Raw genomic sequence first — 14,735 nt, 5'->3', positions numbered from 1 at the left:
TTATTTTGTTATGCAAAATCAAGGGAAAAAAATTAATGTTTTATAGTGACGGTTTGGATGGAATGGCATAAACAATTTTGAAATTTGAAAACATTTTCAATTTTTCATTATTAACGAGATGGAGGGGTAAGTGTTGTTGAACGTATCGTACAAAAAAAAGACTTTAACTCAATCACGCACACTGCACCCACCGGACTATGTCTTAAAATTCTAAACGAAAATTTCCAATAAATTTGCAGAGGAGCTGCGGGAAGTCGTAATAAGATCGATAGTATGTATTTGGCACCCAACAATAACATGGGCACCAAGGCATGCTTAAAAATGACAGATGGGCTGATTTTTCTCTCAAAATGTGATGTAAACTCTGAGTTTTTTCTATTATATAGTACAGAATAAGACAGCCCGATTCCACGTAGGAAAGAATTCGGAAGTAACATAATTACACGGTGTGCCTGCACGACTTTTAATTGCAAAGTCGTTGCGTACGTGATTTGCCTATGGAAATTTATTTTTTGGGTCAATACAAAACTTTTTTGTTCGGGTCGAAGTGGCGTATCATGCCCGCACGTTAGTAAGCGGGCGTGACGCAAGTCCACTACCAAGAATGTTTTAACAAAAAAAATTTTGAGGACGGCGGAGCATATTTACAGCAACTTTTTGACTTCTCCCCCTTAACTCTAACCCCCAAACTAGGATATCTATACGAGACTCGTATTACGAGTTCAACGAGCTATCACACGTTACTGCAGCTTCAAAATTGGCCGATTATATGGAACTTCGAAATATTGATGTTTGTATGAAAATTTCGTTTTTTCAGATAACTGAAATCGCCTACGTCAGTTAGTTAGTTAGTTCCTATGGAAAAGTGGATCCAGCAACTCCCCAACGTTTCTATAGATTTTCCTGAAATTTTGGTTGTAGGCTAATAATGACCCAAAAATAAGAATGGAATTTTCAAAAGTTGGAAAAAACCCATATCTTGGGAGCTGGAGCTTCCAAAAGTCTCCATACAAATGCCATATAAAAGCCAATTTGTATGTGTGTGTGTTTTGTATATATGGTGTGTGTTGTTTTGGGATGTGTTTCTTGTTGGGAATTGTTGGGATCATTAAGTATTAACTTCCACTAGGTCGGTTCCTAAATTTTGGGATGACAGATGATTCCTCTTGCACTTTCTAACTTCCTTCGGATTTCTCGATGGATTTTGGTTATTTTCGACATGAGTGAGGTGTTCCAAGGTTGGTTACTAAATTTTGGGATGACAGGTGATTCCTCTGGCACTACCTAACTTCCTTCGGATTTCTCGATGGATTTTGGTTATTTTCGACATGAGTAAGGTGTTTCAAGGTTGGTTCTAGAGGTGTGCGCCGATCTTAAAATAGTCGGCGGCGGTGCGCCGACTGGTAAGGGATCGGCGGCGGCGCGCCGGAAGAAATTTATAGTCGGCGGCGGTGCGCCGATCGGCGCGCCGATAAATTTACAAAAAATCTAAACTTTCGAAAATAATGCAAAAACATTTGAAAAAGCGTGCGCAATCATTTTTCCGAACACTGAAATCTTACTATCTTGTAATCTGAAGTATCAACCACTTATACAAGGGGAATCAACTGAGGCGTATCTCACCTTTTATATTGTGTACAATGTACAATCACCTATTATTTTGAAAACATCTAATTTAATGAATCCAAGAATGATTAATGAGTTTGCGTAAATGACATGTAAGCTATAAGTCAAATTATAATTTGGAAATTTTAAGTCACATCTTCATACCAGATGTTCTGCAGGCTTCTTATTTCCAACTTATAATTTATGTCATTTACGCAAACTCACTACTATTATCTTTCGATTTATGCAATAACCGTTCCCGTTGCCTTTAGTCCATCTTCGATGAAGGAGTGAGATCGTAGTAGAAGGTTTTCGCAAATAAGAGATTTAGATAAACTTAAATTTATAAGTAATAAGTGCATAGACTACGCCAAAATGATTTTTTTTCCCCAAATTTTTTAAATAAAGCAGCTAAAAATTGAAAATAAAGATACCCGTGTCTCGTCTTTTTGACGAAAAAACTTGAAACCGGAAAGATTTTCCACTTTATAAATTCCTAAAACACGTGATTTGCGCCATTTTCCACCCAAATTCCACATAAGGTCTTAAGTTTGCCACTTTTTTTTTGGCCCAGGTAGCTCAATCGGTAGAGCATAGGACTCATACTCAAGAGGTCCCGGGTTCGACTCCCGGTGCAAAAATGCTTGCCTGGTTTTATTCTAATCACTTGGTGATTAAGCACTCGCTATTAGTTATCTAATGGCTGTACGACCGTAACAAAGTCGCAAATTTCAAAGAAATCCAATATTCGATTTCTTCGCAACAATCACGCCATATTGACATAATGTCAATGACACAATTCACAATATACAACAGACTGTAGGATAAGCGCCATCTATGATCGACTAGTCGCTCATTGGGAAAATGCATGAGTCATTAGTGATGGTTGTGGTCTTCGCATACCACTCGTGGCTTAGAGAATTCACAACGTATGGGACGTTTACACGGTCGATTTGTGAACTATCTGAGTCCAGAGAGATATGATGAAAAATCACAATTCATATGATCAAGTGACTTGTGCAATAGCACAACAGGCCCACTAGAGGCTTAGGTGCTGGGCTAACCCCCTTCCCATCCAAATCCAATCCAATCCAAGTTTGCCACTTTACAATTACAGTAGTTTTGACTGATTCACTGAATTTTGTTCTCCTTCTTCTTCCTCTTATATGCACAGAAAATAGAGTAACGTACCCAAGAGTTCACGTTAAGTGAGGATACAGAAAAGACAAATGCTGTTTCGACCTCGGGTATCGATGGCGGTCTCGGGCCAGCGTGATCTGACCATCCTCAGTAGTATCCATCGATACCCTTCCCAAGACAGCAGCAAACTTTTTCTTTGGACTAGTATTTATATGGCGACCATATAAAAGACGAGCTATAGGTAGACCACCAGAGAGATGGACAAACGGAATTAAGAATATTGCAGGTACAAACTGGCAGCAAATGGCAATGGATAGCAGTGGATAGAAACAGGCTGAAAAAGAAGAAGAAGAAGTTTTTAAAAATATGCATAAAACACTTGCCATCTACTGATAGAAATAGGATACGTTATAGAAAGCTACTTCGAAAATAACCCTATCGTAGCATCAGAAACAAAATCACCGTCGTACAGTGCAAGTAAGAAGAAAAACCCAAAGTTTCAACAAAATTTTTTTAACAAAAAACTACTTTCTACGCATATAGAAACATAGCAGCATATAGAAACCTGACTTATAAATTAAGAGCGATAAACATTTGCTAAAACCTTGTACATGTACTCAGGCACACACTTTTGTATAGATTTTTCAATTTAAGTTTATATTTATTGTCGCCCATTAAAATTTCTGAAAGCACTAAACGTATAAAATTTCGGCGCGACGAAAATACAATCGGCGGCGGCGGCGGCGTGAGCTATTATTTTTCGGCGGCGGCGCGCCGAAAATTTAGCAAAAAATCGGCGGCGCGCCGGCGTAAAATCGGCGGTGCACACCTCTAGTTGGTTCCTAAATTTTGGGATGACAGATGATTCCTCTGGCACTACCTAACTTCCATCGGATTTTTCGATGGATTTGGGTTATTTTCGACATGAGTGAGGTGTTCCAAGGTTGGTTCCTAAATTTTGGGATGACAGATGATTCCTCTGACACTTTCTAACTTCCTTCGGATTTCTCGATGGATTTTGGTTATTTTCGACATGAGTAAGGTGTTTCAAGGTTGGTTCCTAAATTTTGGGATGACAGATGATTCCTCTGGCACTACTTAACTTCCATCGGATTTTTCGATGGATTTGGGTTATTTTCGACATGAGTGAGGTGTTCCAAGGTTGGTTTCTAAATTTTGGGATGACAGATGATTCCTCTGACACTTCCTAACTTCCATCGGATTTTTCGATGGGTTTGGGTTATTTTCGACATGAGTGAGGTGTTCCAAGGTTGGTTCCTAAATTTTGGGATGACAGATGATTCCTCTGACACTTTCTAACTTCCTTCGGATTTCTCGATGGATTTTGATTATTTTCGACATGAGTAAGGTGTTTCAAGGTTGGTTCCTAAATTTTGGGATGACAGATGATTCCTCTGGCACTACTTAACTTCCATCGGATTTTTTGATGGATTCGGGTTATTTTCGACATGAGTGAGGTGTTCCAAGGTTGGTTCCTAAATTTTGGGATGACAGATGATTCCTCTTGCACTACCTAACTTCCATCGGATTTTTCGATGGATTTGGGTTATTTTCGACATGAGTGAGGTGTTCCAAGGTTGGTTCCTAAATTTTGGGATGACAGATGATTCCTCTGACACTTTCTAACTTCCTTTGGATTTCTCGATGGATTTTGGTTATTTTCGACATGAGTAAGGTGTTTCAAGGTTGGTTCCTAAATTTTGGGATGACAGATGATTCCTCTGGCACTACCTAACTTCCATCGGATTTTTCGATAGATTTGGGTTATTTTCGACATGAGTGAGGTGTTCCAAGGTTGGTTCCTAAATTTTGGGATGACAGATGATTCCTCTGACACTTTCTAACTTCCTTCGGATTTCTCGATGGATTTTGGTTATTTTCGACATGAGTAAGGTGTTTCAAGGTTGGTTCCTAAATTTTGGGATGACAGATGATTCCTCTGGCACTACCTAACTTCCATCGGATTTTTCGATGGGTTTGGGTTATTTTCGACATGAGTGAGGTGTTCCAAGGTTGGTTCCTAAATTTTGGGATGACAGATGATTCCTCTGACACTTTCTAACTTCCTTCGGATTTCTCGATGGATTTTGATTATTTTCGACATGAGTAAGGTGTTTCAAGGTCGGTTCCTAAATTTTGGGATGACAGATGATTCCTCTGGCACTACCTAACTTCCATCGGATTTTTCGATGGGTTTGGGTTATTTTCGACATGAGTGAGGTGTTCCAAGGTTGGTTCCTAAATTTTGGGATGACAGATGATTCCTCTGACACTTTCTAACTTCCTTCGGATTTCTCGATGGATTTTGATTATTTTCGACATGAGTAAGGTGTTCCAAGGTTGGTTCCTAAATTTTGGGATGACAGATGATTCCTCTGACACTTTCTAACTTCCTTCGGATTTCTCGATGGATTTTGGTTATTTTCGACATGAGTAAGGTGTTTCAAGGTTGGTTCCTAAATTTTGGGATGACAGATGATTCCTCTGGCACTACCTAACTTCCATCGGATTTTTCGATGGGTTTGGGTTATTTTCGACATGAGTGAGGTGTTCCAAGGTTGGTTCCTAAATTTTGGGATGACAGATGATTCCTCTGACACTTTCTAACTTCCTTCGGATTTCTCGATGGATTTTGATTATTTTCGACATGAGTAAGGTGTTTCAAGGTTGGTTCCTAAATTTTGGGATGACAGATGATTCCTCTGGCACTACTTAACTTCCATCGGATTTTTTGATGGATTTGGGTTATTTTCGACATGAGTGAGGTGTTCCAAGGTTGGTTCCTAAATTTTGGGATGACAGATGATTCCTCTGGCACTACCTAACTTCCATCGGATTTTTCGATGGATTTGGGTTATTTTCGACATGAGTGAGGTGTTCCAAGGTTGGTTCCTAAATTTTGGGATGACAGATGATTCCTCTGACACTTTCTAACTTCCTTCGGATTTCTCGATGGATTTTGGTTATTTTCGACATGAGTAAGGTGTTTCAAGGTTGGTTCCTAAATTTTGGGATGACAGATGATTCCTCTGGCACTACCTAACTTCCATCGGATTTTTCGATGGACTTGGGTTATTTTCGACATGAGTGAGGTGTTCCAAGGTTGGTTCCTAAATTTTGGGATGACAGATGATTCCTCTGACACTTTCTAACTTCCTTCGGATTTCTCGATGGATTTTGATTATTTTCGACATGAGTAAGGTGTTTCAAGGTTGGTTCCTAAATTTTGGGATGACAGATGATTCCTCTGGCACTACTTAACTTCCATCGGATTTTTTGATGGATTTGGGTTATTTTCGACATGAGTGAGGTGTTCCAAGGTTGGTTCCTAAATTTTGGGATGACAGATGATTCCTCTGGCACTACCTAACTTCCATCGGATTTTTCGATGGATTTGGGTTATTTTCGACATGAGTGAGGTGTTCCAAGGTTGGTTCCTAAATTTTGGGATGACAGATGATTCCTCTGACACTTTCTAACTTCCTTCGGATTTCTCGATGGATTTTGGTTATTTTCGACATGAGTAAGGTGTTTCAAGGTTGGTTCCTAAATTTTGGGATGACAGATGATTCCTCTGGCACTACCTAACTTCCATCGGATTTTTCGATGGACTTGGGTTATTTTCGACATGAGTGAGGTGTTCCAAGGTTGGTTCCTAAATTTTGGGATGACAGATGATTCCTCTGACACTTTCTAACTTCCTTCGGATTTCTCGATGGATTTTGATTATTTTCGACATGAGTAAGGTGTTTCAAGGTTGGTTCCTAAATTTTGGGATGACAGATGATTCCTCTGGCACTTTCTAACTTCCATCGGGTTTTTCGATGGATTTTGGTTATTTTCGACATGAGTGAGGTGTTCCAAGGTTGGTTCCTAAATTTTGGGATGACAGATGATTCCTCTGGCACTTTCTAACTTCCATCGGGTTTTTCGATGGATTTTGGTTATTTTCGACATGAGTGAGGTGTTCCAAGGTTGGTTCCTAAATTTTGGGATGACAGATGATTCCTCTGACACTTTCTAACTTCCTTCGGATTTCTCGATGGATTTTGATTATTTTCGACATGAGTAAGGTGTTTCAAGGTTGGTTCCTAAATTTTGGGATGACAGATGATTCCTCTGGCACTACTTAACTTCCATCGGATTTTTTGATGGATTTAGGCTATTTTCGACATGAGTGAGGTGTTCCAAGGTTGGTTCCTAAATTTTGGGATGACAGATGATTCCTCTGACACTTCCTAACTTCCATCGGATTTTTCGATGTTGACGAACGTATTGTTAGGAAAATGGTTGAAAAATGCACTGAAAAAATTTAAACGAAAGAAAACCGAATCATCTGCTTCTTGTGACGCAAATTTCTTGTTCAACAATGTAAAATTTTCTTTCACAAATTTTTTGAGTCAATTTTTTGTTGATAAAACTTTTCTCGTGAGAGTATTGCCCTAGCTATTATATGAAACCCTCGATCTGGGTCTTAGTAATGAAAAGATTTTGTTAAAAATTGATTTTATTAATTAAGAACCGCATATTATTCTAAATTCCAGCCTAGGTACTTGGGACTATTCCACTTATGATTTATATGAAACCAAAATTCAAAAACTAAATTCAACATTTCATTTCATTTCATTTATTTCAGTTTCAAGGTGATTACAAATACAAAAACATCTTCGTAGCTCTAGTGTGACGAAGTCAATTCGAAAGAGCTACGAACATAGAAGACATAGGAATGGCGAAACTTAAATTATAAAATTAAAAATATTTTTGTGTTTTTCATCGATGCAACTCTTTTACAGAAACATACTCCAGCAACATGCGTCAATAATAGTTTACAAATTTCTTGATTACTCTGACTATTTCTCCAATTTCTCTCTTTTTGCATTTATTTTCTATTTAAGGGAGGTCAGTGAAATTCCCCAGTAAAGTGAAAACAGAAAACTTCCGTAACACTTGTTACCACGATAACGTGAATATTTCTTAACCAATTTTCAAAAATAGTACATTTCGCACCTAGGACTAAAAGTCTTCTTTAGCGTGTGAGAAGTTTCCAGACAGAGCCGAAGGCGAGGTCTGGAATCGAATACGCTAAAAAAGACTTTTAGTCCGTGGTACGAATAGTATTTTTCATACAGGACGGAGAAAAAGTGCGACGAAGTCGCTCTTTTCGGGTCCTAGGTATGAAAAGTAGATTACGTCGTTGCTTGGAATTTTTTGCCATGTGGGGGGCGTTTTCGGCTCCAGCTGCAACCACACAAGGCAAAATACAAAATTCCGAACAATTACGTCAGCTATTTTACTCACTAATTTTGACACTTGTGGGGTATGATTCTTAAATTGGGGATTCGATCAAATCCCAAAAACTTACTGACATTTGTGAACCCTACAACGTAAAACATATTTGTAGCATTAAGTTCTGCTTTCTCGTTAAGTATAAGTCCGCTTTTCGCATCACCGTCACCATTCACACAGCCGCAATTTACGTTTCCGCTGTTTACAAAAAAGTCAACGCAAAAATGGTTCAATGCTAAAAAAAATGATGAATGAAGTAATAAGTGCCGAGCTACCAATTCCAAAAATTTATTGTTCATTTACCTTTCAAATCGAGAATTGATGACCGCTGTCGTTTCGAGTGATAGTGGGAGATTTCCTTCTCTGACAATTTGGTTTTATCACGGAATTTGGTTGATAATTTCTTACACAAATCTACAGGTAGTCCAGTTATTAATGCATCCAATTCGTGCATGAACGAAAGGTGTGTGCATGCGTGAACCATCCAACCGAGCATCGTTAATTTGGGTAAATAAGTGGAAATATCTTCAAAGCTGATTTGTGCGCCCCGTCTCAACCGAAAACTTTTATCCTGCATTATTAACAAACGTTTCACATTCGGAACCATCCTCATTAGTTTGCCAATGACCTGTCTGTTTACCATCGAAATTCTCAAAACCTCAACACTTGGCCAAGGTTTTAACGGTCCATCGCATATAGGGTCGTTGACATAATCGTTAAACTCAATATCTGAAATGAAAATTTTCTTATTTTTTTTTGAAACCGGCCACTGCACGGTGCGGTTGAATGAATTTTAACTGATCATTTCGATGCACTTTTGATATTTTTAGATATTATTAGTCAGCTCGGAGCCCTGAACAAGATTCCACAAAAATTTTTGATTTTCATCCGTACCGTCGGTGACAGTGGTGCATAGCCCATCCTGTCTACAGAGACAGTGGTGGAAAACTAGTTATGGTTGCAATCGGTAGTGCCTGAAATTCTAATAACAATTGTACACAAAATTTTTACCATTAGTGCAAGGGAAGCCGGCAGAGACACGCTAAAGTTTAAAAAACGTGATTTTCAAACAGTCATACAGGCGTGGATACTTGAGGGATGAAGCTAATAAATAGTTCTCGCAGTAGAGCAACATCTCCTCTACCAATATCCAAAAAATTATTTTTGGAAGCAGTCTACGCAGAGTGCCGACAGTAGCTCAAAGTTTTTCCTTCATATTTGATAAAATTTGCGACTTTCAGTGGCACCTGTAACACACTTACTCAAATTTTTTGTAATTAAAATGGTTAATTCCGAAATGCTGGAAGTCTCAGCTGTCCATAGACACCACACTTACAATGACTCATGGCAACAGTGCCGATATGTTGCGTGAATATAAGTGAAATTTGTCCTTCCACGACGAAATTTTGTGCTTGATTTGAAAAATCTTTGAAAATACCGCTGGGATGATTTGTTTGATAAACAAAGTTATAGAGACAACGAAAAAACCAAAAAACATCGAAATTTTGCTCTTTATATAGATATTTCAAATCATGTACAAAATTTCGTCGTAGAAGGACACATTCCACTTATTCACGCAACATTTCGGCACTGTTGACATGAGTCATTGTAAGTGTGGTGTCGATGGACAGCTGAGACTTCCAGCATTTCGGAATTAACCATTTCAATTACAAAAAATTTGAGTAAGTGTGTTACAGGTGCCACTGAAAGTCGCAAATTTTACCAAATATGGGAGGAAAAACTTTGAGCTACTGTCGGCCTCTACGTAGACTGTCTCCAAAAATAATTTTTTGGTAATTGGTAGAGGAGATGTTGCTCTACTGCGAGAACTATTTATTAGCTTCATCCCTCAAGTATCCACGCCTGTATGACTGTTTGAAAATCACGTTTTTTTAAACTTTAGCGTGTCTCTGCCGGCTTCCCTTCCACTAATGGTAATTTTTTTTTGTGCAATTGTTATTAGAATTTCAGGCACTACCGATTGCAACCATAACCAGTTTTGCACCACTCTCTCTGTAGACAGGATGGGCTATGCACCACTGTCACCGACGGTACGGATGAAAATCAAAAATTTTTGTGGAACCTTGTTCAGGGCTCCGAGCTGACTATTAATATCCAAAAATATCAAAAGTGCATCGAAATAATCAGTTAAAATTCATTCAACCGCACCGTGACTGTCGTTGGAATCACTTGTTCCTTACACAATTCCCTTAAATTTGGAAATTTATCGGGGAACTCCAATATTACAGGAATCCACGTGTCCGTTTCGAAGCGCAGCATAAGATTGCTCAACATTTCGAATTTCGGAAAAACTAATTCGGGTATCGGTCTCAAATTCATGACTATTAAAAGCTCAATTTCGTCTTTACTTGAATCGAATATCTGGTTTACGATGTCGGTTGTCCTCAAAATCGGTTGTTGGCCAGTGCTAAGTAAGACGGTCAAATTGGACAACTGAAGGTTCATGCATTGCGGAAACCTTTGTATCAAAGCAATTGTGTCCTCATCGGACAGATCTATTCCATTAACTTCTTTAAGGCAATGCAATTTGTTCGTTAGCCGCAACAATTCGAAGTCTCTTGCTTCAATACTGCATGTGAAACGAATGTTTTTCAAGTTTGGCGATGCTGTGAGGATATCTTCCATAATTTTCGGATATTGTCGACACGAGGCGTTGAAACGCAAAGCATTTAGCTTAGCAAATTCCAATTTACGGGAGTCAACCATAAGTCGAATGGTTGACGGATTTTCCCTCGAATTACTTGGAAAGGTAATGTGGAGGTCTGCAAGGTTTGGAGTATTTTCAAGTAATATTCGCAGAATCTCATCGCATTTTCCTGACTTTATGGTGACTTTGAGTATACGCATTGTTTTCCCAACAATTGTTACTAATTTCCTCAAGTATTTGCATCCCAGTATCTCTTCAGGCTCAGATCCAAAGCCGGAGCGTACGTATTTTAGCAAACTACTTGTGTGTCGTGATTCTGTACCCCGTATCCCATCGAAGCGAAAATTTGTGACCGGAAAATGTGTTGAATTTCGCACACAACGGACAAGACATTTTAAATTCTTCGCGCCGAATTTCGATATCCTGCATTGTTTGTTGAACAACACCTCGGCACAATGTTTTTCCACAAGTTTTTGGGCAAATTTTCCATCGGTAAATTCAAAATGTAAGGGGTAGTCGGCACGGTTCTGCAAGATTTCGGAAGCTATTTCGTTCCATTGACGATTAACTTGACGGCATCTTCGAAGAATGGGCGATTCCGCATAATTTAGGATCAGAGCCACCATCTGAAACAATAGCTTCATTAGTATCATTGTTTTGCAACGGAGAGTCTACAGCGTGTTTTTAGTGGATTGCGCAGCCAATTTAACTCCCAGTACAGATTAAAAAAAACTTTCGTAAATACCGCTGGTTTCGAGGCTGGTTTTCGGTCGGGGAAATTGTTATTAAGGCCAGGTTAAGGTGTTATACATCGCTAGATGTTTACATTTCGATGTATGACGCACTAACCTGGCCTTAAGCGCAAAACACTAGACACTCTGCCAGGGCCTACTTTTTGGAAACTAATTTCTTGAATTTCTCGAATTTTCTCGAATTTCTTAAAATTTCTCGAATTCGAGAAATTCGAGAAACTTCAAGAAACTCGAGAAATTAGTTTTTTGAAATTTCTTGAATTTCTCGAAGTTTCTCGAATTTCTTGAATTTTCTGGAATTTCTTGAAATTTCTCTAATTCGAGAAAATCAAGAAACTTTGAGAAATTCAAGAAATATTTCTCGAAGTTTCTTGAATTTCTCGAAGTTTCTTGAATTTATCAAAGTTTCTTGATTTTCTCGATTTTCTCTAAAAGTTTCTAAAAAGTAGGCCCTGCTCCAGGGGCGCCGACTTCTAAGGACAAGCGAGGCTCGGGCACCACTACTCGAATGATGAGCACCACTACATCTTTCCAGTTTTACTTGAAAGAGCACCACTACTCCCAGATTCGCTTGTTGTATGAGCACCACTACTCCCAAACACAAGTCGGCGTCCCTGCCCTGCTCTGCAACGTATCAAGACGAAGTGGTTACGTACCTCAACAGGCAAGAACCTCATAGATGTCGCTCTGTGAATAACACCATCTTCATTCTCATTTCTTCGTCCCATAATTGAGCTGGTAAAGTCATTCATGTGTTCATTAACCGCAGGCTGCTGTAAAATATCCATACTATCAGTATCAGCCACATCGTGGAGTGTCGAATTCAATTAAAATTTATTTCTAAGCTTTGCACCTCCTGACAATTAGGAATGCTATCAATATCCTTGTCGTCTATGATTATTCATCGTTGAATTTAAGGAAATGCAAACCTTTGTCGCTACAATGGCAATGTCATGATGGCATAGACACACCACTCTTTCGAGGAATTTGTTAATAATGTTTGTCTCAAGAATACAGTCGGCAACTTTCAAACGAGTGGCACATTTTGTTTCAGCTGATCGACTCATACATACTAGGGCGTATCGAATTTTTAGAATTTTAAGGGCCGCGATAGACTGTGTACGGAAAACGTAGATCATTGACAACTAAGTCCAGGCATATGGTTGATGGATCCGAAGGTGCCCGGGAAGAAGTCCCCCCGGACGACTTTAACTTTCAAATGGTCATAACTCGGAAAGTTGAGAGTATTTCTGAAAACAATGTTCTAGCAGGATGTAGAGCGTTAAAATCTCTACAAAACTGCCAAAGACACCGATGGTCCAAAAGGTGTGTCTGTCGAGGTTTTCTAACATCGAAAGTTCGACATTTTCGTTTTTGACTTTTATTTCCTGAGAGACAAATTATTAAGTTTAGCTTTTGGCATGAGGTTGTAGAGGAGGTCGAGTACTACCAGTACACTAGGCATTGTCCCGGTCGGCGATCCATCCGAAACCACTTTTTCAACATTAATGAATGAACTTTTTAAGTGTACCCACGCGCCCACGAAGCCAGTGCAGACACTGTAACCGGTGTTGCTGAGTCGAGGTAACCTTGGCCAGTAAGTGCACATAATATTCCATAACAGTAGCTGAACTCTTTTACAAAATGTCGAACTTTCGATGTTAGAAAACCTCGACAGACAGACCTTTTGGACCATCGGTTTCTTTGGCAGTTTTGTAGAGTTTTTAACGCTCTACATCCTGCTAGAACATTGTTTTCAAAAATACTCTTAACTTTCCGAGTTATGACCATTTGAAAGTTAAAGTCGTCCGGTGGGACTTCTTCCCGGGCACCTTCGGATCCATCAACCATATGCCTGGACTTAGTTTTCAATGATCTACGTTTTCCGCACACAGGCTATCGCGACCCTTAAAATTCTCAAAATTCGATACGCCCTAATACATACAAATGTGCTAATGGTTTCTTATATGGGTGAATAATGTACACGCATGCGCGTGGTGATGGTAAAATCATTGTTAGACGTAAAACCATATTTGCTTGGAACAAAACAGCTGAAACGAAATGCGTCACTTATTTTAAAGTCGCCGACTGTAAGAGCATAAAACTGTTATTTTATAGTTCTTTAAATTGTCATCAAATTGTAAGCAATCGAGTAAACAAAGGAAACATCTACTACTACCGTTTCCACAGACATAAAGCCAAAATTTTATTTGTTGATTTAATGTTCAAAATAGTTGAGGTTATGGATCTGTGGATGCTCTCCATTTTACCTTCGGCTTGTCTACAATCGTTCTTACAGTGTACGATGCTCACCTACTTCAATATCCCAGTCCAGTATTATTTATGCTACCATTATGATAATTATCTAATATCGCAATTAGGGACTGGTATTGGCCCAAAACAAACACTGTCTTAAGCAAGAGTTTAGTGAGAAGAGGCGTGCGTTGCAAACTCGTGACAGTTTCACTGTTTGACAGTTCAAAACGTGTGCTTTGTGTAAACAAACAAAATGGCTGTCACAAAAAATTCTTTGAATGACGGCCATGTTGCTGTATTTACAATCTATAAAAGAAACGCCATTCGCATATTGAAATTGAATAATTGAAATGTAGATAAATGTGACATTTCGAGTATTTTTAAAGAAAAATCGTGATTTTTGTATACTGAAATGTCTGAATTAATTTATCCGAGCAAGTGACAATGTCATCCGTAACACCGTCTTAAGATGAATTGGAATCGACAAAAATGTTTCATTCTTTTTAGCAGATATTGTTTGTTGTTTGAAAAATACGGCAGTGAATGATTGAATTATCGAATTACAATAGTAAAAAACCAAATAAAATGATTTGATTGTAGAAAATATATGTAAGTTGTAAGTCTTACCTTGACCGAGACAATTCGTAATTTGAGACACAGAAACATGCCACAACATGACAGTGTTTATCATCTTGTCGGCTCATGCTACGGTTGCCGGACCTGCCAAAAAAACTGAACGTCTTTCGCCAAACTTTTGACAGCTTTGAGGTAAACACACAAAATGGCCGCCATTCTATTCAAAATACAAAGTCGAAATAATAATGTGTGATGGATGACGGACATAGCTGCTGTGTTTTTATATCAGAGTATTGGAAAAAGATCGACACGTCTCTCGTATTTCCAAATTTTTATGGGATAATACCCCACGCATCATGATAAAAATTTGGAACATTACAACCAATGTTAAAAGTTGTTTCAAACATATGCCAGAGAGATGATACGGTGAC

General features: G+C 38.7%; 1 protein-coding gene and 1 long non-coding RNA gene across 2 annotated transcripts in view; one reads left to right on the top strand and one right to left on the bottom strand.

Moving 5' to 3' along the window:
* LOC119082779 overlaps window positions 1-14,735 on the top strand; it is a 322,328-nt gene that overhangs the window by 199,204 nt on the left and 108,389 nt on the right. The window lies entirely within an intron of this gene.
* On the bottom strand, window positions 7,874-14,433 carry LOC119082766. Its single transcript, XM_037192359.1, has 5 exons — window positions 14,356-14,433; window positions 12,129-12,245; window positions 10,254-11,346; window positions 8,356-8,781; window positions 7,874-8,287 (listed from the first exon to the last, which is right to left on the bottom strand). The coding sequence occupies exons 1-5, from the start codon at window positions 14,392-14,394 to the stop codon at window positions 8,064-8,066; spliced, it is 1,899 nt and encodes a 632-aa protein (XP_037048254.1). The 5' UTR covers window positions 14,395-14,433; the 3' UTR covers window positions 7,874-8,063.

Source organism: Bradysia coprophila, unplaced genomic scaffold (genome assembly GCF_014529535.1).
Source record: "Bradysia coprophila strain Holo2 unplaced genomic scaffold, BU_Bcop_v1 contig_476, whole genome shotgun sequence".
Lineage (NCBI taxonomy): Eukaryota > Metazoa > Arthropoda > Insecta > Diptera > Sciaridae > Bradysia > Bradysia coprophila.
This window is presented reverse-complemented; position numbering and strand designations above follow the sequence as displayed.